Source organism: Anastrepha ludens, chromosome 4 (assembly GCF_028408465.1).
Source record: "Anastrepha ludens isolate Willacy chromosome 4, idAnaLude1.1, whole genome shotgun sequence".
Classification (NCBI taxonomy): Eukaryota; Metazoa; Arthropoda; class Insecta; order Diptera; family Tephritidae; genus Anastrepha; species Anastrepha ludens.
Window position 1 is genome coordinate 1,125,910 of NC_071500.1, and position 24,040 is coordinate 1,149,949.

General features: G+C 38.3%; 1 protein-coding gene across 1 annotated transcript; it reads left to right on the forward strand.

The window, feature by feature from the left end:
• Window positions 1-211: 211 nt before the first annotated feature.
• Window positions 212-20,676, forward strand: LOC128861466 (T-box transcription factor TBX6L-like). Its single transcript, XM_054099605.1, has 5 exons — window positions 212-1,553; window positions 7,795-7,951; window positions 12,356-12,623; window positions 12,796-12,933; window positions 17,376-20,676. Exons 1-5 carry the CDS (start codon window positions 1,463-1,465, stop codon window positions 18,363-18,365), a joined length of 1,644 nt encoding a protein of 547 aa, XP_053955580.1. The 5' UTR covers window positions 212-1,462; the 3' UTR covers window positions 18,366-20,676.
• The last annotated feature ends 3,364 nt before the right edge of the window (window positions 20,677-24,040 follow it).

Here is a 24,040-nt window from a genome sequence, read left to right on the forward strand (position 1 = left end):
TGTAAAAAGAGGCACCAGCGCCTTTTGAGAGGATCCTGGTGGAGACGAAGAAGGCAAAGACGACGGCGGCGGTGTTGGAAGTCAACAGCTGCAAGCGTCAATTTCATCACCAACGGCAAGAGTGTTAATTTCAAAATGGAGGCACAAACAAGCCAACCAAACAACCTCAAATCGAGCGCAACGTACACAAACACTCACCACAAATCCGCTTGGAGTCGAAGCAGCCAATCAAATCTTTTCTCGGCATTTCTTCACATTCGACACGTGCTCACTCTCGCTCTCAAAATGCTTCGAACGAAACGGTTGTTGCTGTTTTCAGTGATCGTATTGACATTGAGCGCACGAAGTGGAGAAAACAAGCTTTCACAAAAGCGGCATTTTGATTCTCGCTTGAAATAGTGGTGCAACAAATTACTTCACATCACAACGTGTTAAGGTATTTTTACGCTCACTTGCACATCTCCGATTACAATCGACTCGAATGAAACTGGCTCTAGGGTACGACGAATTTTTGAATGCGTAAACTTTATCGACAGCACTCAGTTTAAACGAAAACTTTGTAAGGGACGGGCACGTCTGGCGGCTGGTGAATCAGCATGTATCCGAGTGCAATAGCATACGTATTGAATTGTGTTTGGCACAATAGTTGTCAACTGAAGCCATTGGCGCTACTAATTGTTTAGCCAAGTGACAACTCATATTTGAATTTCACTGCCACTGATATTGTCGTTGAATTGCTTTATCTCGCGCGATGTTTACCTTCAAGTCTTTATTAAACTGAAGCTACGGCTAGAACCACTGTCAACACCTAATGGAATTAACGCCTTCGCGCGATTATTGAAACTTGCAGTTTGCTTGGTTATGTATGTATGCATATAATTCCCATACATACATACATACACACATAGATTACTTTACTATAACGTTGTGAGTATATGCACAACTATTTACTGTGTACAAAAGACATACGCTGCACGATCGGATGGAACAGATACAATCATCATTAACACTTTTTGGAAAATGAGTAATAAAAGAGTTTGAGAGTTTGCGACTCGCGAGTTCGCGATTTACAGATGTGACAATATCGACACTTTAGCACCCGAATTGTTAACGAGAACGCTATACGATTATCGCGCTAAAAAGACCGATAGACAATCAGAGTGCCGACGTGACTTCAAATTTGTTGACGAACTCCGCATTTATGAAAGCTGCATAAAGACTTACGCACATTCTGCATGATTGTGCTTAAATTTGTTTTTATATTCGTGAAGGTATGTGCATAAATGAGCATTCATACATACGTTGTGGTGCCAACAGTGATTAAAATGTGAAAACCAATTGCAAATTAAGAAATTATAATAAGAAATTGGAGTCAAATACCGCTAAAAGTTTATTTGAGTAAATATTGAACGAGTAAAAAAGTTCTGGGCAAACATCACCTGCTACTACAAAAACAAACAATATGATGACGATGAATGAAATAGTGGACTTGCGAATTCAGCAACAAATTGCACATGAGATCTATCGACAACAAATTATGCAACGTATTCCAGGTAACAAAGTAAACATTTTAAATTTTAGTTTCCAAATACTTAAAAATCTCAGTTTCTCTATTTAAAAAATTATGGAAATGGGATAAGTTCTCGAACTTTCTAAGCATATGTATGTATCTCAAAATTCGGGCATGTGTCCCTTATCTAAATAGATGGTAGATGGTTTTCATGAAAAGTTTTACTATGGGAGAAATGCCTTCGAAGCCTTAGGAAGCGACCGCTATTAGAAAAACCACTGCAAAATTGCCGTTGCTTACCGAGTCTCGTCACGCGAAATAACTCCTCGATAATCCACTGTACCAGCCTCCTTACCAATTGCATAAATTTTAACCACATACATGTAAAAATCAGTAATTTTTCTCAAGAGCAGTTTCGTGTCAAGAGAACCTATTCTGTTCCACTCTTAATTTTTGAACGAATCACTTCTTTCTGCGATCTTATAATTAGGACTTTTTTGTTGTTCAGCTCAAATGTAATAGTGATTAGAGATATATCTAGTGCCGTTACTTGTACGCAGATAGGACACTTCCGTTAAACAGAAGCATTAACCGTCAGCCTTTTTGCCTGATTTAATGAATATCGATCCAGAATCTCATAGCGAAGGTGAGACTGTTCTCCTTTTAAGTTTCATGGGATAAAGAACATTAGCTTTTCTTATTTTACCAGAAAAACCAAATATAACAAAATACTAGAAACTATCTTGGGCTAGACGCTTCGCAACCCCATTTCTTAAGACGATGCGGTCATCAAAATTATGCAATCGTTTTACTGGCTGCGTGCCATTTTTCATCACCTAGTTGAAACGATTGTTGTTGACCTTTAACTGTAACGTTGACTCTATCTTCAGTTTGGTAGCTTTAGTTCGTAACTAAAACTCTTGTTTTTCCGATCCTTTCAGCAGACCTCGATCAGAATATGCAATGTTTTTTTGGATGCTTTGCTGTGCTGTGCGTCAACGATTCGTCACCTGTCCTTACCCTTTCCAATGAAATTGTTTGTTGTTCTAATGTGAGATTTTAGGAACTATTTTAGCATATACTTACCAAAAAATCAGCGAAACACGATGGAAAACACACAGAAGGTGGTGCCTTCCGGAAACCGCTTTTTTATTATTGGAAAATTTGGTAATTGAACGACGTCAGTACATTATATGCGATAAGGGTATGCACGATTTATTCTTTATTTTTCCGCTCACTTTCGCTTATTTCCCCTCTTCTTTTTGCTTGTTTATATTTTGTACTGACGTCATTGCGCTTGGGAAACCGCGGTATTCTATTCTATCATTCTTGGGAACGTGGATTATGGCTGCCCTGATTTCTTTATAAAAGCAGGCGGTAATGCAATCGAAAGAGCAGGTGACGTTTGGCTCATGCCTACTTCGATATTTCTATGCTTTGCCCACAGAAATTGGTCCATCATCAGAGCAACCAGCCGTCTGCACTCCCTTCTGCTTAATGACAGAAGGGTTTGGGACAGTCGATCTTACATGACAGGTAACATCAGTTTAGTCCATCTGCAGCCTCTCTCAACCTGCCAAGCTCGCTTGTGGGTTGTAGTTACTCATTTGCTAACTGTGGCTTTGATGGCCGCAGAAGGGAGTGGCAAAACGGGCTCTGGGCCAAAGAAGTTGACATCAGAGCCCATCTTAGCTAAGGAGTCAGAAATCTCGTTACCCACGATACCCACGTATTCCGGGACCCATGTTAGCATCAGGCTGTTATGTCTCCCACATAGTTCAGCCTGAATTTACAGGACGCGCTACCCCTGATGTGGTTGTGTGGCTGTCTAAGGCTATACGCGCAGCTTGCCTGTCGCTGCATACATAGAGATCTACCTCTCCATCGGTTTTCCACAACAAATCTCATCGCTTCTTCAACTGCATACACCTCCATCCCTTCTCTGTTTTCCAATGCAGGACAGGGGTCGTACCAGTTCCCAGTGTGTTTCAGTCTGCAGATGGCCTTCAATCCCTCTCCTTGGATAAAAGCATCAAATGGTGGTAAACCAATCAAAAAATCTAAAGCCGGGCCTGAAGTAGTCGGAAAAGCTCCGATGCAACAGATGGCCACAGTGCATTGTAGTCTCGATAAGCTCCTCCTGACTTTCACGAGAGAGAGTCTACTCATCCAGACCACTGATGCATAGGTGATAATAGGTCTTATCATAGCCGTGTAGATCCATAGGGCCTTGCTAGGAGAAAGACCCTACGTTTTCCCAAATACACTTCTGCACTGCCAGAAAGCTGTCAGTGCGTTCGATGTTTTGGTTTCAACGTGTGATTTCTATAGGAGCTTACTATCGAGGATTACTCCAAGATATATAATTTCCTTGGATAGCTGGGTTGTGACTCCTTTTGGCTTAGGCAGAACGAGTCCATCAAGCTTTTTTCTTCTGGTGAAGAGGACAATACCAGTCTTGCTGGGATTTGCCGATATTCCATTCGCACAGCACCAAGTGTCAATCAGATCCAGAGTTTTCTGCACTTTCCTGCAGATGTTCATAAGCGAAGGGCCTGTTAACAAACAGGCAACATCGTCCGCATATGTTTGATTATTTATACTCGATTACCTACATATGTAGTAAAACATTTGGTTTTGCACAAATATTTTCTTTTATTTCAGTATCACCAAAAAAAACATAGCATAAATAACATTTCAATATCTACAATTATAAGGAGTTCGAAAATTCGAAATTTTTCACATTTTGGACCGGACACCAGACACTGAAATAGCGCACTTTTATTGAAGTGAAAGAAAACCAGAAATTAGCTGTTTCAAATCGGCATAAAGACATAGAGGGAAGTGAAATAGTGGATGAAATAGCAAAAGAATCAGGAAATCAATCAAATAAGTCAGGCACAAGCCCCTACGCACAATCCAAAAAGAACTCGAGGAGCACATGTTGAGAGAGAGAGAGGCAGACGGCTTAGTTTAGCCAATTGCAAGAACCCAGGATCATGTGTAAACACGCATATGATGACAGGTTTACTGAATCGGTTATAGCGTTCGATAGAAGGAACTGTAGAACTTTAGTTGGCGTACTAACTACTGCCCAGTTGCAGCGCATCCTTGCAAGCTAAACTATTAACGATTACTTAGTGAGCCGGGTACAAAAGAAACCCTGAAGCATCTCCTATGCTGCTATCCGGCTCTATCGCAAGCTGCCTGGGTGCTCTCAGTTTTGGAAAACTATAGTGTATACCTGAACTGAAGCTTGAGGACTTGGGGACTCCTAAAATTCGCGAACAGTACGCGCATCTTGAGTGATGCATATTTTCGCTAAAATAGAACTCTGATCTTGTATCGCTATGGACCAAATAATCTCTGCATGTCTGCGTGGCTTCGGCCAGCCAGTGGAACCTAACCTAACTTATTTATTTCTTTATTTCTTACCTGACTACTATTTTGCTGAGTATCCATTGTTTTAACTGCTTCACATCTACAAAACTTTCTATTAACTTTTGGCATCTCTCCAGAGGAATAGCGGCAGTATTAGTGCATAATAACCACTTCTCGCATTATATATTTATATATATACCTATTATATATTGTAGATTTTTTTTTTTTGTGGTGAGCTCGTCCTCCTATTTGTGGTGTGAGTCTTGATATTTTTCCTCAATGGAAGGTTCTACGGAGGTTGTATGCCACCTCCGAACAGCAGATGGTTTTTTATGAGAAGCTTTCTCCGCCGCTTTGCCATTGTGTGCCAAGAGGCGTCCGCTATTTGCAATTTTTTTTTGTCAATAAAACTATCTGTTAAATATTTTGAAGCTCACATCTCCATCCTGAAATAACAAAAGCTCAAACCACACAATCACTTCACTTGTAACTCGAAAACTAAATGTTGCTAAAAAGAAGACTGAAAGTTACGTAAATGCTCATTAGGCGCCTTCGATTCGCCTTGACGAAAAATATGCATGCGAATGCAACAACAAAATTATCGAGTAAGGTTCGCCGCTAGCGAGTACGTTTATACCTCATAAAACTGGGAAAACTCACAAACAAATGAAGTTATGATGGCTCTTTCCAGCGCTACCAAGATATGAGACCTCTTCGATTCGCCAAGCGTTGGCAAGATGAAGCAACTGGTATAAATAAACAGATGTTGGTAGCCCTGTAAAAGAGCAGCCGAAAATTACATTTACCTGGAAGCACTTAATGAGTATTAATAAGACCGCGTTCATACAGAGAAACATTTGTTGCTTCAACTCATTAGTTGTGATTCTTGTGCTCTGTTACCACCTTTTGTGTTCTCCTTCTACTCAATATTGCTGTTGACTGCATAATAAAAACTAAAAGTTGCAAGGCGTGAACACGACAGAAACATCAGAGAATTTGGAAAATTAAAGTAACATAAGTCTCCATGCATAAACGCGGTCTAATGAATCTCTCTAAAAAGAGAGTGGGCAGCATTGAAAATAGAGAGTTATACTAGTTTTATGAATCTTGCTAGATAACTTTTTGCTGCTTTTACATCAAATTTTTCTTCAAGCGAGCACAGCCCACAGATAGCGAGCAGAGAAGTGGTGAATCGAAGGCGCCTATGTTTATTTATACCAGTTGCTTATCTATCTAATATAAAACTGCATTTTTTTAAACAAACTTTACATTAACAAATATTTTATGCAAAACAACGTAAAGTCAAGCTTCAGACTTAACGGTTGGAAATGTCGGATGTTGTTGTTGTTGTAGCAGCATAAACATTCCCCGTGCATATACGAGGAATGCTGCTGAAGTGACAGTCCATAGCCGGATATAAATCCGGGTCGTTCCGCTTACGTAGAACCGACTGTCGTGGCAACGGAAATGTCGGATCTAACTTTCCGCTATAATATAGCTTTTTATCATAGAATGATCAAGCGATAGATATTTCGACTGACCGCCGAGTTCGCCTCGTCAGATTGCGTTATATTTCTTTTATCAATTCAGGCTTACGGCTGTTGCTCTTTATAAATTAAGCAAACCGCTTCGCACAAAACAATACGCCATGGCGGTACAAGCGGTTTCTCTTGCAGAAGTATTAGGGCTAAGAACAAGGGTTGAGAACAATAGCTTTTAGAAGTATTTAGATCGCCATTTGTATAAGACTGATTAAAAAATTAATCCTCTAAATAGTCGTTAGACGATGACTTTCGATTCGATTGGCTGTCTTCCAGCAAAGGCAGCAAAGATTATAACATAAGATTATTAACAAAAAAATATTTCCTTCAACGAAACCACCAACTCTGTTAAAATTTGAACTGATGATTCAAGAGTTTTTCAACAAAGTCTTTGTTTTTCAAAGTCTAGTTTCATGACAACTTTGACATTTTATTGTTCACAGTGCATACAGAAAAAGAAGAAATTTCGCTTGTAAATCGCATTCAAATAATAAAAAATGGAGCTCTCGTAGTCGTGATGACCGCTATTAAGAACTCGGTCGATAAATTTGAATTTGACGCGATACATATGTATGTAATGTGCTAACACCGAAGCGTGTTCAACCGGGACGTTTAGTACTATCTGGTAGCGTGGATGGGCCATTTAAACAATAATTATATTAGTAAACAATAATTATATTATGTTGTAGTAGCTGTGAACAATAAAATTTAAATTTTCAACTATGCCATGAATTTGCTCGAAAATCGTGGAATTTTGGGATCCCCAACCGGGACAAAGAAAAAATTAGTTATGTCGCTGATTCACACACTCGTCCAATCAGTCGTTGTTCAGACAGCAACAAAGTAAAGGGTCGGCTTCGTTCGTTGCGGCAACGTCAGCAAGTCTGATGTTGGCCACACCTTCTGAATTCTTTTCTCCATGGTATAGCAACTATAACTTTTTTTTCTAACAACAGTCTCCCCGCGGCAGATAATGGCAACCCTCCGAGCGTATTCTGCCTTAAAACAGCTTCTTATAAAAAGCATCTGCCCTCGTTGTAGGTCCGTCCCTCCGTGAGTGGAACAACATCAATACATTCATATTTCTATAACACAAATCGAACCCAAGCCGATAGTGTATAGCATACATATGTACATACATTCTGTGGTTTGTTGCACAAGGCTTGTTAAGTAATGCATATGTATGTATGTATGTACTTGCATATAATTTATCATTTTTGTCTGTTATCTGATATGTGTTGGTATAAATTATCGATTTTCCTTCCGTATGAAAATGTAATTGTTTTTGCTTTCTAACACATAACTACATATGTATGTATATGTGTATGTATGTATTAATTCATGTATTCATACACATAACAGATCCGTTCCCGCACATGCTGCCCATTCCGCTTCCGCGACACGTGATAATGCCACCGAGAATCTCTTTGCCAGGAGTAGAGGTAACACTGCAAAACGATCAGCTTTGGAAGCAGTTTCATCAAATTGGCACGGAAATGATTATAACAAAGAGTGGCAGGTAAGAAGCTTTTTAATAAAATGTGTTGTTATTGCAATTCATAACGATTGCAAAACGCAGCTGGGTAAGTCAAAAAACGAATCTTTAGTCAATTCTTCAATTTGTAAAACTTGTATCATAATCGGTGGCAGCCCAAAAACAGGTTGTGCTCGTTCGACTCACGTTACATGCATACATATGTATGTATATGTATGAGTGCGTGTTCTTACAAGTGCTCGATCAAAGTACTTGACCATCTACGTTCATGCACACATATGCGTATATAAATGTAAGTAGAAATTGTATTATATTTGTTCGTTTGTCCTTAGCAGCCGTAGATGCCAACGTAACACATAATTTCGGAACTAAACTGTGAATGCGTGGCATGCCGCCACAAGGCAGCGCACTTTGCGATCCTCAATGGCGCGACGACATTAGTCAAAAATGCTTAAGTGGTCATCAAAGAATGGCGCCTGTGAATTGTTTACGTTGGTAATGGCGGCAACGGCGACAGTGTCGGCGCGACAAGAATTTCTCACAAACAAATAAACGATGCGAAAATTCTACGGTATATGCCAAGTGCACGCAAAATGCATACATGTAAATATGTATGTTTGTATGTACTTGTACGGATGTATGCACAATGATCACTGAATGCTTGTAACTTTCGTACGAACGTGTGTTACATGGAGTTGCCAGCTTGTTTGGAACTAGGTATTATAATTTACGAATTTGTGGGCTTTGTGCCATTTCGCCTTCAAATGTTCCCAACGCAAATCAAGATCAGTTGATGCTCAGTACAAAGCTGGCAAAACAATACCTAACTTGCATACAACCTTATGTTTTGGACTTAAGCCATGGACAGCCATGACGTCTATTGACACCTGCATCTTATAAATATGTACGTATGTGCGGTCGTTCAAATGTCAAAATTTCAATGAGAATGTAAATAAACAGATGAAGCAACAACCAAGAAGAAGGGCACTTTTACATGCCAACCAGCAATCGCCAGAAATACAACTTTGATACTGTAACGAAGTCACTTTCTGTGGATTCACATTGGATAGGTATTTAAAAATTGTATTGCCATTCTATTCGACCAGCAATTTTTTTCAGTGCGCCCATTTCAGCCAATGTTCATTTCGGCGCCAATGGTGTGGCTCTCCGACCTTCTGTCGCACACATAAAAAATGATGCGTTGACAAAGTCCGCAGCGTGTCATCCATTGTCCGACAAATACTACGAGCAATTTCACACTTTCAACAAGCATTCTGATCGGACGGCCGATAAGCGAGACACTGTAACGCGTTAAACGATCGAGCAGACAAAGCAAAGTGAACTGGCCAAGCCAGTAGCCAAGCATAGAGCTACCAGAGCTTCTCTGACCCATTTAGTTGTATTGGTTGGTGTATGCACCGACGCTCCAGCGCAGACGTTTGAACTGCGTTTTATGGTAGCGCTTCCAGAATCAGAATAATTTGGAGTTGACCAAAATCTCTGGCCGTTTTTTCTCACACAATCGCCCAAATTCATGCAAGCGAGAAAAAGGTTAAGTTTTTAAGAGGAAGCTGATTTCGAATTGTATGAATTATTTATGAGTAGTAGTGAGTGGCGGAATTTCGAGCTATTCAGATGTACAAGTTTAATGGACACACATGTGCAACCAGCCAACCATACCTGCATACATACACATGTACATATGTATGTGCATGCACACACCAAAGCTGGTAGCAAAGCAAAGGGTTCGGAATGAGCATCAATGGTGTGCAGCATTTTTTTTGTTTTTAGTTTTTATTGGTGTTATTTGAATTTTTAATTGTTGGGCGCCAGTTGTCAGTCGACGACGTTGGTAGACCGAACTGTGTAATCGATACCTGTCCACAGTATGACATGTGATGGCCATGGATCTGCGTATAGATACGCTGCGAAGATCACCCTCCCGCAGATACTATGTGCATATGTATATCGAGACAACAAAAACAAGAAAATCACGGAAGGTATTTTGGCGATGCTACCGATTATCTATGTTTGAATGCATCCACGTATGTATGTATGTATGTACGAGTGTACTTTGACGAAGGTTTTAATTTGTGTAGTCGTTTATCCGAAAATCAATTTTGATATTTAGCATACATAATATGGTACAAAGTTTAAAAAGAAGCTGCTTTCATAATTAATCATTCGGCAGCTATTCGCTGATGGTTCGTGCACTACGGCCCGCAAACTGAGAAGTTTACGCACTTGCACACAAATGATTTCGTGATTTGGAATTCAAGTTGAGGGAAGAATTGGAGAACGGAGCGCACACATAAACCGAAACAAAAAATATGAACACCATGACTGGCGCCAGCGCTCGGCCACCTGCTGGCCACTCGGCGTATCCTTTTAGCTGTTGATTATGTGCAGTTTATACATACTTGTCTGCAAACACGTCCATGTGTATGTATGTATGTGCAGTCTAGTGTATGCATGAATATAAATGTAGAAGGCATAGTGCCACAGGGTTTTTAAATACGAACATTGAGAGAAATTCCGTCGCTTCATTTCTTCAGGTGATTTTAACTTTAAAGGTACAAAATTCTCCCGAATGTCAACTGAGAGGTTTCCAGTTCTGTAAAGAGGGTAGAATAGGCTGAATTCAATTTGAATAGAAGCTGCGACATTTTGGATATTTCGACCGAATTTATTATTACATATAAACAATTCACTTGAAGTTTGGACTGCCGACTCAGAGTTTTGGCAGTAATTTTTAATAGCAATGATAAAAATGAGAGCCTTGAATTATGTTTTGATGTTGCCAGATCACCAAAAGTTTAAAGCTTCGTTTGTATTTAAGTACAAAATTGTTATGTCCCTATTGGGAAACCCAATACAAATGTACGACCATTTGGCTTGCTTCTATAGTTCTTCCTTCGTACTTTATTCTTCTCTGAATAAGCAAGTCTATTGTAAATAACAGAAAAGTGACGGGTAAAGAGTAAATATAAATGTCTCAAGTAAATATTTGTTACGCCCACTCTGGACATCCGGAATGCAAACATGCACATATAGATCAGTACGTATTCATATGGGCATATGTACATGTACGTTTGAATGTTGCAATTAATACATAAAGTGTATAAAGTCGCCAGAGTTTATTTTAGAATATTTACGCACAATCCATCCATATCTACAATTGGCTAAATGTGTATGTATATACCGTATGTACATATGTATGTACATGCTAGGTGCGTGCTTTTTGTTTCACAACGTTCGAAAATTAGCCATTCGCTTCCATTCCGCCAAAGCCAAACCCAGGGTTTGCAGGTTTTGGTTCTGGGACCTCTTCCTCTGCTACCACCAGTTGGTTACGCATCGAATACTTTCAGAGCCGGAGCGTTTGTATCCATCCCCGACGACATGACCCAGCCAACGAAGCCGCTGGATCTTTATTCGCTGCGCTATGTCTATGTCGTCGTAAAACTCATACAGCTCATTATTCCATCGTTTACGATACTCGCCGCCGCCATCGTGCAAAGGTCCAAAAATCTTCCGCAGAATCTTCCTCTCAAACAATCCAAGGGACGCCTCATTGGATATTGTCATATTCTGTGCCATACGCTCGGACGGACTTATAAAGTGTTAGTTTTGGTCGTCGAGGGAGGACTTTACTACCCAGTTGCCTACTTAGTCCAAACAAGCACTCCGTAGGATTTGAATGTCAATGTCAACAATGTCAGTCGTTATCGGTGTTAAAGGTGGTTTCTAAATAAACGTGGGTGCCGATACACGAGTGCGCCAACTGTTTGTTTGTAGACAGGGGATACTTCGTTTTATCCTCGTTCATCACCAGATCCATTCGCCTTGCTTCTTTATCCCGAGCGCGATGGTTAAGGCCGATGATTGCAATAAAATCGGCAACCGCCAACAATTGTACGCTCTTCTGAAAAATGGTGCCTGAACGATTAAGTTCTGTAGCTCGCATGAGAAGTCACACGACAGCGAGTCACCCTGTCTGAAACCTCGTTTGGTATCAAACGGCTCGGAGAGGTCCTACACAATCCTGACGACGTGGCTGGTATTGAACAGCGTCATTTTGCATAGCCGTATTAGTTTTGCGGGCTTACCTTTCGTAGTGTCCAATGCAGCTTTAAAATCAACAAAGAGATGATGTGTGTCGATTCTCCTTTCATGGATTTTTTGCAAGACTTGCCGTTTTGTTGTTCTTTAGTCGTGTTATCGCTATTCTCACCTCGTCATGGTCGGGTTTTAAAATTTTTCGTTTGCTGGCAGCGGCCCATAAATATTACTTTAAAGATGCTTAAACATTTTTTGTGGCCTAAAATACTTAAAGTAGAGTAAGACGTGACAAAAATTAAAAAAAAAGAAATGTTGTCAAATAAGAAGCCCTCTACTATATATGTATGTATGTGTATTTTTATGCAGACGTATGTTTCCCTCGATGCGGCTTTCGCTCTCCGGCCTAGAGGATGAGGCTAATTACTGTGTTCTGCTGGAAATGGTGCCGATCGGCGATTGTCGCTACAAGTTCTCAGGGTCACAATGGATGCCAGCCGGTGGTGCGGAACCTCAGAGCCCTCAACGGATGTACTTGCACCCAGACAGCCCAGCATCCGGAGCTCATTGGCAGGCCCAGCCTATCCTCTTTAACAAAGTGAAGCTCACCAATAACACCCTGGATAGCAATGGCCATGTAAGTATCCTGACTTATATTCACCCAGATATGTATTATGCACTCCTTGGAATGGGTATTAGAATTGTACATTAAATACCTGATCGTACTATCGTATAAGACGCACTTCCATGCTTGCATTGAAATGAATTGTAATGTACGAATATACAAATATGTGTACGCATGTTTTCAGATTGTTTTGGCCAGTATGCATAAGTACCAACCACGTATACACGTGATCCGAACTGCAGATTTAACTCAAATACCCTGGGCGCCGCAGCAGGCATTTTTATTTCCCGAAACCGAGTTTGTGGCTGTAACCGCCTACCAGGTTAGTAATGCATACATACATATGTTTGTAGATACATGAAGTATATTTTTGTATGTGCCAACAAATATTAAAATAAATATGCCGACGGCATAGGAAGATTTCTAGGTGATCACACTTTTTAAGTATGGACTAATTAAAGCTATTTTAATTACGCCATAAACTGCCTTCTTGGATAAGATTACCACTTATTCCATTCTCAATTATTATGCTCCCGAGTGAAATCGCATGCTTAGAATGCATTACCCAGCGTATACGCTTGGAGCAAAGTATGGTTATTTGTTGTGCACAAAAAAGTATGTATATCAGTTAAAATTACTAATAACAGTTACTTTTTAAGTGAATACGCATATGAAAGAAAAGTGGTTATAACTTTTTCACGCAATTATTTTAACTTTTTCACAGATGTAGATAGGAAAGATATTTGTTGAAAAGTCCTTGATGTATATACATATATTTTGTCTAATAATGCGCTGACAAAATAATACGAATAATACGAAGGTTGTGATACTACTGGCGCCACATTCAAGGTTCACTTTTACATAGATAGTAAGGCAGCCATTAAAGCAATTATATTGTTTGGTAAAACGTCCGAGGTCGTTCTTCAGAGCAGGGAAGCAGTAGAAAGGTAGGCAGCGAATTCTAAACTACATTTCGATTGGGTCCAGGCCACAGGGGCATTGAAGGGAATGAAATAGTAGACGATATGGCGAAAAACGGGGTATTTCAGAAAGGCATGATCAGAAAATGCAGGACAAGATTGAAGAGTTGTCCACTTGCAGAAATGCTAAGGTCATGTGCAAACATGACGATCACATTCGTACTCGATTTATACTATCACTAACACGAATAGATTGTACAGGGTGGGCCAAATAAGACCTACTAATGTATGCCAAATAAGACCTAGCAGTATGCCAAGTTGCTCCATCTTGCTGAAACCACAAATTAGAATACTGCTCCGCCATTGGCCGCAAATAGTTTTCAATCAATGTTCTGTAAGAAGCTCCTGAAATCGATTCCAGCGTTTCATCCTCATTTTCGAAGAAATATGTACCGATAACTCTAGTGGCCATAACACGGCACCAAACAGCACATTTACATAGATAGGTGCAACTGATGTTAGTGTGTTGCCCTTGGATATTCAGAGCCCCACAGCCTACAGTTGTATTTGTTGACATAACCATTTAAATGGAAATGCGCTTCATCCGACATCAAAACATTATTTAAAAAATCAATTTGTGTGGTTAATTGTGTAAAACGAATAGCGTATTGTAGTCGTTGTTGGTGGTTCCATAATAAATTTCCAACAATTCAATTATAACCTTCAAAAAGAGAAAAATAAATATGTCAAAAAATAAAAAAGTTATTTGTGCCTAACATTAGTAGGTCTTATTTGGCCCACCCTGTATAACTGTGATAGGCGTGCAGCAGCGTTTGCTTATAATGTGGGGAGCACGGATCCAGGGAAGCTGTAGAGCATTTCCCGCGTTATTCAGAACTTAAAATATCTGGGTGAATCTCGGTTTGATGGAATCTCTGGATTATAAATATCATATTAAATTTGCAATAAAAACAATAATGTCAAAATAAGAAACATGATAATAATAATAAAGAAAGAAATAATTTTAATTTGTTTTCGACAGGACAATCAGGCAGTATTTGAGGACTACCACTCGTAGAAGTTAAAAATTAAAACCAAATGTATATTGAGGAATTTAATCGCTTTTTTACAATTTATTAATATAACTTTTTATTTTATTTCTTTCTCTATTTACAATATTTAAATTTTTATTTTGTTTCTTTTATAAACGTCTCACACATTTTTTGGAAGCATTGCAACAAGTATACATATGTATGTAAAAGGATATTAATGAGCAATTTTCATTTGATAAATTTCATTTATTCAATATAATAATAGCTTGAAAATAAAAACGCACGTTATCGTTTTGACGATGGCGGGTCAGGGCTAATTAAAAAATCACTATTAAAAATTAGTTACACAAAATATCTCTTTCAGCAATTTACCCCTGGCAGGTTTATTTCGGAGAAGGCATTTCTGGCATTATCCCGAAAGTCTTTTATTAGAATTCGGCTAGCATTAATGCATCGCTCAAGCAAAGACTACTGTGTCAATGCAAATTAAACACTCCAATCGAATTTGTACCGTTACAGAGCTAAGCAGTACTTAGTCACTGGAATTTCTGCTTTCATACTTGGTTCACGTCATTTCAGCTGACTCCTTTCATTTAAAGAACAATAAATAGAGTTCCAATTTGCGCTTTACATTCCCACCCAGACTTGACAGAAAGTAGTTTAACTATCTATTAAAACAAACTCACTGCAAGAAAATTAAAATTAAACCTAATTATTTGACAACTGATCGAATTGTTAGCAGATGTGCCTGAGTGGACCATATTGGAGTCACCGTTATTTTCATGGACTACGCGTACGTTATTTTAATAAATATAATGATAACTGGTGATTTATAGTCCGGTTAACTTGAATAGAGGCAATTATGTTATTTGTATGGAAGATAATGGTTATTAAGCCAACCAAAATATTATTCCATCTAACGGTATTTCGCAGCAGTTGTAATATTGTGCTTAATTTACTGGTTCACTTGAATAGAGGCACTAAACAAATAAGAAAATAATAGTTATAAATATAGGAAATTTTTTTATTTATTTATTATTTTAAACTTATTAGTTTGTGCTGCCACCTTGTTTATAAATTTCTTCGTAAATACGTTTGGATTTGTATAGCCTGGCAGCCTAATGAAATTTCAGACCAGACCGTTTTAATGATTCGAATTAAAGAATTTTTCGTTACTAACTTCAAGCCAAGGGACCACGCAAAATCGAAGTGGGTTTTTATTGCGAAATTTATACAATTGCGGTTTTTTGTGATTTTGTATGCTTTAGATGTGGCGCTTTTAGAATAGCTCTTCAAACAGGGGATTCGCTGGGTGCAATATTTGCCATTTCTTTCATTTTTGCTGTAGAAATTGCAAACATTGCAACAAACTCGATCATTCTTTCTGGCAATTTTGCGATTTGGAAGTGCCTCTGCTTTCCCATTTTATTAGAACTAAGAAGATGTTGACCAAACACAAAGAATGCTTTAAGACACGATCCCTTTTCAGAGTTTTAATGCGCAAAAAATGTAGGCTAACTGGGTGCCTCTATTCAAGTGAGCCAATAAATCAAGCATGATATTACAACTGCTGAAGTTTTACTGCTGCGAAATACCGTTATATATATATTGAGAACTACCGTTATCGATGACTATAGTTTGTCAGCTGAGAATGGCAAACTGTGTTGACATTTCTGATCAGTCAAGTTTGGCAAGACATCATAAATCGTTTATCGTTTACTTTAAACAAATAAATCTGTTCGCGAGGCTCATAGAGCGAAGTGTTGAAGAAGACGCCGAAATGTCCATTCGTCGTCGTTCGCAAATTGTTGACCTTTATCCTTCCATTAGGTGAAATATTTGGTGTAGGGATTTTTATTTATTATTCAGATTTATTGGAAAAAGTAGTAAAAAATTAGACTGATTAAATGGACCATGTAACTGGTAGCCGCGGCGGACATATGTATTCCGGATATCATATTCAACAAATAAAAGCCATGAAATTATCTACCAGATCATAATAAAAAATGCATTCCAACAATGTCTCTGTTTTGTATTCTAATTTTAAGTTCTCAAGATGTAAATGTTAAATAAAAGAAATTACAAAAATCGGAAATGTATGTATGTATGAATGTATACACAGATTGCTTGCGGGATCTGCTGGACACCTACTCTCAAAAGGATCAAACAAATACACCCTGGTCGTCTAATTCAAATTAGCATGTAACGCCTCTTGCAAACCCGAATCGCAACTAATTCTGGTGCGTCTACATTGAGTTTTTGTGCCAGCTCTATGCCTGAATGGATAATTTGGGCACTTGCTGTGTTTTTGTTTCCGCATCTTGGGGCGCCAGTCTTAACATACATATGTACATACATAACTCATTAACCAAATCAATGTGCGTTTTTTAACTACTTCTACATACATACAAATTACGAAATCCGCTATGTCATGTTATTGTCTGACTCCGGATGGCTTGCCCATTCTTTCTTAATAAGGTCCATTTTCTTAGTGGTAACCTCAAGCCAAAGAACAGAGCATAGGTTTTTTATAAAGTAATTCTGTGCAACTTACGTTTAATATACATATGTACATACATATATATGTATGTATGAATGGACATCGCCTATTGTAAATCGGACGGTCGCGAGACTATCACTGGATTAGGCCACTTTGAGACTACTTGTGCATATATTAATAGGTAGACAAATTAATGCTGGCATACGTGTGTACATGCGGTTGCTTTTTACATTTTAACATCCAAATACATTATAAATTCGAAATTTTTATCTTTGCACTTTACATTTCACAGAATGATCGCATCACTAAATTGAAGATAGACAACAATCCGTTTGCGAAAGGCTTCCGCGAAACGGGCCAATCGCGAAGCAAGCGTAAAATGTCTTCATCGCCTTCCGACGAGGACTCCGAACAACAGCAACAATCCCATCAACAAACAGGGCGCCACCACGGAGTAAGACAATTGCAATCGCAGCCTCAAGCACATTCCCACAGTCAGCGTGGCGCTGTCTCGCCAACAATGTTAACGTTTGCAGTGACCAGCGAGTCGGGATCATCAATTTGTTCCGATAAGGCAGCACAACCGAACAGCGATGACATCGCCTTTGTGGACGTTGACATTGTAGCGGATGCCGATACCGATGACGATGGACCACAAATTAAGCGCTTGAGATCAAATGAGTCTGCCGGCTCGATAGCATCGACACCGCTCGAAGAGATGATCGTTAATGCGCATGTGGGTAGCGAATGTGGGTCTAATTTATTTGTGGCTGAAGAAACGAGTTTGCAACCGACATTACTTGAATGGTCACAGCTGTCGGAGCAAACTGCCAGTATTGCCTTCGCCAACGGTGGCCACTCGTCGTTCATGCAACATTTGCAACAAAACATGCAATCAATGCTTCGGCCATCGCTGGTCGACTTGGCTTGCACCTACTTCGGCCGATCACAGCCCGTTTACACACAACATGCGCACCTACCACATGTGGCTGCTGAAGATCAAAACTTGTCCATAGCGATGCCACCAGCTTCCGAACATTTTCCGTATCCCTCGTTCGTGGATGCATCGATGACAACACGTGCTAACGAAATCCCTTCCCATTCGCTTGCCACTGACACAGAGGACTTGCCACAGCGCGCCATTGAAGATAATGAGAGAAAAACAGTACCTACTCTTCAGTCAAATGTTACACAGGTGGTGCAACTGGAAAGCACAACGAGCCATTCGCCACCAAAGCGGAAAGGATTTAGCATTTCGGCCATTTTAGGAGGTGGCAGCTAGTACAACCAGCCTCCCTATTCTTAAGATTTATAGGACATATGTATATATTTATGTGTAAATATCAGTAAGCAATTTCCTTTTTAAAGATAATAGTTTTGTGAAATTTGTCTTAATATATGTTAATGTATGTGTATTTGTATTGTGTAGATATCTATGTGCTTAACTGTAAATAAGAGAATCATTATCTACGATCCCAGTCATTTGATAATGTATTGAGTAATTTTATTCAATTCAGAGTATTTTGGAACTGAAAGCGTTTTCTTTAAAAAAAGTTCACTCCATTTTCGTAATAATGCCATACGCCCCTAGCAAATGTTACATATTTCATATAAAAAAAAAAAACAAGAAATATTCAACCCTTTCACAGATTATATATTCTATTACATACATTTTTCACAACTATTTTGACGAACTGGTGTACACAGATAAATTAAACTCAGCTGGACAACGCTCACCTTTTGAGAAAAGAGCACCAAAATTGGGCAGCCCTGGAAGAAGGGCAGAATAAATGCAGCATTACTACTACAAAAGAAAATGCTTATACCGGAGCATTTTAGACTGACTGATAAAAAACGCTCTAACGCTAAAATCAAGTGCAAATCCCATAAATGCAATTCACAATTAAGTGTAACTGATCTGGCATCATGAGAATGGCAAGTTACGTTGGCAAATCCAATATATAAATCTTGCATGCAATGCCATTCTATACAGGGCCGTGGAGAGAGTATTCGGGCCCCGGGGGAAACTTGAGATGCGGGCCCCTTCAAATTTTTTTTATTTATCAAAATGCGTATTATGTTATAGTGATATAACATTTAAACATTGAAACACTCATTGATAAAATTTTCGATAGAATTAATTATGAAATATTGATTAAAATGAATTTTAGAAAACTCTTCAGCAGATCTGAAATAAATAACGCAACTGAAAAAGTTAAAAATTTTTATTCCTTTTGTGAGCCTTACAAATATTTGAAAGTGACGGCCACGATGCTTAGAATTTTGCTTTTCTTGCTTTATTTGAGGCTAAAGCTCTTATAATATCATCGAAGTCGAGTTTCCTTGCTAACTCAGATTCCAAATACAAAGTTGCCAATCCTGTTACTCGACTCTGAGTTGAACAAGAACGATGGTAGTCTTTGATCCTTGATAAAGCGCTGAACGATCTTTCGGCGCCGGCAACCGATACTGGCAGGGTGCAGAATATTAAAAAATGGAATTAAAAAAAAAAAGAAAAAAAGAATTAAAAAATTATTTATATAATAATATACCCAGTGAAAAATCAAAAATTTCTAGTCTATAAAAAGTATTATTGCTATCTCTACATTTAATTCTTTATCAACGTAAGGACAAATTGCTTTAAAGAATAACTCCGTTTCAAAATTGGTCTTCATTTAAAATACAACTATCTAAATTTAATCTAATCATCACTATAATTATTAATTACCTTATAAATCAGTAGCATAAAATGTTCCATTTTAATAAGAGCTCAATAACATACACTTTTGTATCACCATATTATATTTATTCTTCGTAATCGTGATCATAACGTTCGATATGGTGACACCAAACAAAGTCTGTGACGGAACTCTGGTAGAAGTATTATTTACTATATTTTTTCAAGCAGGAAATTTCTTGGAATTACCCTCGAGTCCGGGCCCCTCTGAAAACTCCGGGCCCGGGGAAAAAAAGTAAAAGTAAAAAAGAAACTTATCAGTAGGTCACACTGGGTTTAAAAATTTTGCAAACTCGTTTTTATAAATTTGGTTCATATTCAATAACTGCCCTAAAGAAATATGCTGACCAACACCCGATTGAATAAGAGGCTCGATATTCGGGATATTTCCAAAAAATTTCGTTCCGATTTAATTTAAGTTACTCAAAGTATTGAAAATTTCGGAAAAAACATATTCAACTTCTATCCGCATATTAGGCTCCCAAAGTGACTACGTCGCCATATAATCAATGACAATGAATATTTTACTTATGACGAGCTCTCTCAATCAGTAGATCTTTAATCAGCAGGTCCTGGAGAAATGCAGTGGATGAGATATTTTGCGACCTATATTTAAGGCGTTACATTTAGATGAAGCAAAAAACGATGACAGGTAATCAGCAGGTCCTGAAAAAATTTAGTCCATGAGATATTTTACAGCATGGCTTTTACCCTGTACCCAACACATTTATTTGATAGCAACTCTGCGTTTGGTGCGCATTTAATTCTGTGGGCAATTAAAAGCAGTCGATTTCATGCCGAAATTGATTTATTTCACATTATTCATGATATATACTCGTAGATTATATTTAGGTAACTTTAGGCAATTAATATTACAAAAAAAATTAAAACAAATAAATCCAATTTATAACAAAAAGCAAATTATTATTTTTTTTTTAAAGTATTAAAGGAATACTAAAAAGTTATTCATAACATTGATCAAAATCACATCTTTCATCATTCCTACAATTCAATATTTGCAATATCTTTTTACTAATTTTGTCAAAAGTAAGCAAATACGAGACTCTCAGTAAATTTGAAAAAAAATTGTGTGTGACGTCAAGGTAGGTAGGTAGGTAGCTGGGTGTGGTGGCTGCCAATATGACACACTTAGACCTGTCGTAGGTCCATTGTGATACCACTGGTACTTATCCTTACACTATGGGATCCCTTTTAAACCATCCTGTGGCTTTTATAAACGGGCTTAACTTCGTTAGTTTAAGATGCGCTATGTATGTATATCCGCTGCATCCGTTAAAAATGCACTACCAAGAGTGTAAAGTCTTCTTCCTCTTACATTCTTATTCGTATTTTCACATTTCTTGATTAATGAAAAACTGTTTTGTTCAATAATATTTCTGCAAATAAAATCCCTGTCATGCAAATCCCAAAGGATGTTTAGACTTTTTTCTGAAGGAATAAAAATTAAGAAATATTAAAGAAACTTTTGTGTGCAAATGTATGTGCGCACGATTTATTCCATCATTCAACACTTACATCGACTCATTCCTCTTCTTCTTTTCGTCTGTTTATTTCCTAGCTGGATTGTCTAAATCATTGGCGATCTATGCTTACATAAAAAATAAATTAAAATTCTTGTCGAAAAATCTCAGAAGTAAATATTATAATTCTATAGCCGACTCGCAAAACGACTTGTGCGCGTGCCTAAATTAAAAAAATTAACTCATCTTCAAAATCGACTTTATCCCAGCGATCTAGTACATTCGTCGGCTTCAAATACGCGCTTCATCTTTAGAGTCCATCTAACATATCTGTGCATGCATACCTACGCAGACACAAACATAATACATACTTACATAAATGTTATTACTATGTAGACACAAACGCAATCCCTATTAATTTAGAAGTAAGTTGGTATTCGTAATACACCACGTCGACAAGTTCGACATCATCATTAGCATCATTAACAAGGGTCCTTGTATGTTAGTAAGTATGTGCGTCATTTTCCTAACCATGAAATGTGGTTTCAACCCTCGATAATATCATCCACAGACAAAAGTCAGCAATCCTCCTGTGTTTAGAGAACATCTCTAGGGGCGAATGACGCATTAATATATTAAACCAAAGCAATATTTATAAATTTAAGTGAGTGCCACCAACAAGGACCTACCGACATGCTTATGTACGAGAATGTGCATGCACATACACACATATACATAGTATGGTGTGTATTTATGCCCATCGAGCCACATGCAGAAGAACTCAGATATTTTATATAAAAAGAAAATTATCAGTGAAAAGTAAATTAGCTGATTTGTGTACCTCGGCCCAGACGGAGGCAGGAAGCCAGCGGTGCTTCAAACCAAGTTTACGATGACATGCAGAACCGCCCCTCTCGTTTTCTGCGGAGGAAGCAAAGGCAAATACATTCGAACAACTTACGAGTATGTATGTATGTATGTATGTATATAGGAAAATAACAATTTTATTGCGACGCCTGAACAAACCACAGCGATGGCGACGTAAAATGAGTTGTAGGAGACAAAGGGCAAACAAACACTATGTAAGTCAAAATGCACCATGAAGAATAAAAGAAAATAAACAAGTTGATAATGCATGAAATTGGCCATCGTTCGGAGACTCGACTAGTCGTATCCAATATCATTGCGCTGACGCTGCCGCTGCCGCAGTTACCGTCACAGTAGCCGTCGGCAGATGCAACCAAATGCAGCAACAGATGTCGGCGTGTTTGTCATTGTCGTTGTTATATTGGCGATGATCTGCCATTGAATCAATGCCGGCAATTGATAGTTGAAGATGTCAAACAAAACACGGCGTTGGTGTGGCAATTACAGCAATTGTTATTGGTGCTGTCATTTAGCGGCTGTTGCTGCTGCTTCTGCTACTGTTGTTGCCGCTTTTCGCTTGTTGATTTTATTTTATAGCCTTGTAGTATTGTTCCCATTTCTTGTCCCTGTTACTGTACAAATGCATGTCGTACTATTTTATTTAAGTGTAGGATTATTTTGAGGTTGGGGAAATGGTGAAATCGGATATTTAAATAAAACACCAATTAACAAGTAAATTAATTTGTGTAAGGGGTACAATGGGGGAGTAGAAGCTCTAATGAGTTGAAATACGAAAAAAAAGAACTGATTTATTTTTTTAAATTTAGGTAAGTATGTATGTGTGTTACATACATAGGCGGATAAATAATGTCATGTGATCGCTTGTTTTCTTATAGTCGCAGTTGTTACTTACTAATGGCAAGGAACGGATTGGTAAATGTGTGCTTTTAAGACCAATTGTAAGTATCCACATACATATGTACATATGTATGTATGTATGTGGTATTTGGCGGACTACTACGAAATTTTTACATTACTTGGGTATTGTACAAGATAAGTACGAGAATACTTTCCTCGATCGCGTATGCGTATTACCACGAATTACATCTACATATATTCGATTTCATTACTTTATAATGGATTCGTTTTTAATACAGCAGTAGCCAAAACAAACCGAAAGTTTTGTTGTCAACTAGTTGAAGTAGTTTTCCCAAAATGGTTATCAACATATAGGTAGTATTTTGATTTAAATAAACTACACATAGCTTAGCTCCATCTTCGTAACATCAGTTTTAGATTTATACTTAGTACATATATGTAGATATACATACATATGTATGTGCATGGCGGCCGCCATAGGGTTGGTGCGTGACTACCATTCGGAATTCACAGAGAAAACGTAGGTTCGAATCTCGGTGAAACACCAAAATTAAGAAAAACATTTTTCTAATAGCGGTCGACCCTCGGCAGTCAATGGCAAACCTTCGAGTGTATTTCTGCCATGAAAAAGCTCCTCATAAAAATATCTGCCGTTCGGAGTCGGCTTAAAACTGTAGGTCCCTCCATTTGTGGAACAACATCACGACGAACACAAACACCCAAACACCTAAACACACAAACACCCAAAACGGGTGTACGCGCCAATTATATATATATATATATATATATGTATGTGCAAGAGTGTAGCCAGCTAATCGCAAAGGGGTGCCAAATTGTTTTGAATATTCCATTTTATTTAGAGCATTAAAGGCATATAAAAAAGCCAAATGATAACAAGTTTTCGCGGAAGTATCTAAAATGAGATATTTTTATTCCACCTATTTCGTCATACTAATTGTCAACCAAGCCTTTACTCTGCTTGGAGCGTAAAAT

Bases quoted from the DNA above. Each gene is read 5' to 3' on its own strand.
- LOC128861466 (XM_054099605.1), top strand. From the start codon at position 1,463: ATGATGACGATGAATGAAATAGTGGACTTGCGAATTCAGCAACAAATT. The intron at 1,554-7,794 runs GTAACAAAGTAA...TACACATAACAG, and splicing joins AATTATGCAACGTATTCCAG to ATCCGTTCCCGCACATGCTG. The intron at 7,952-12,355 runs GTAAGAAGCTTT...ATTTTTATGCAG, and splicing joins ATTATAACAAAGAGTGGCAG to ACGTATGTTTCCCTCGATGC.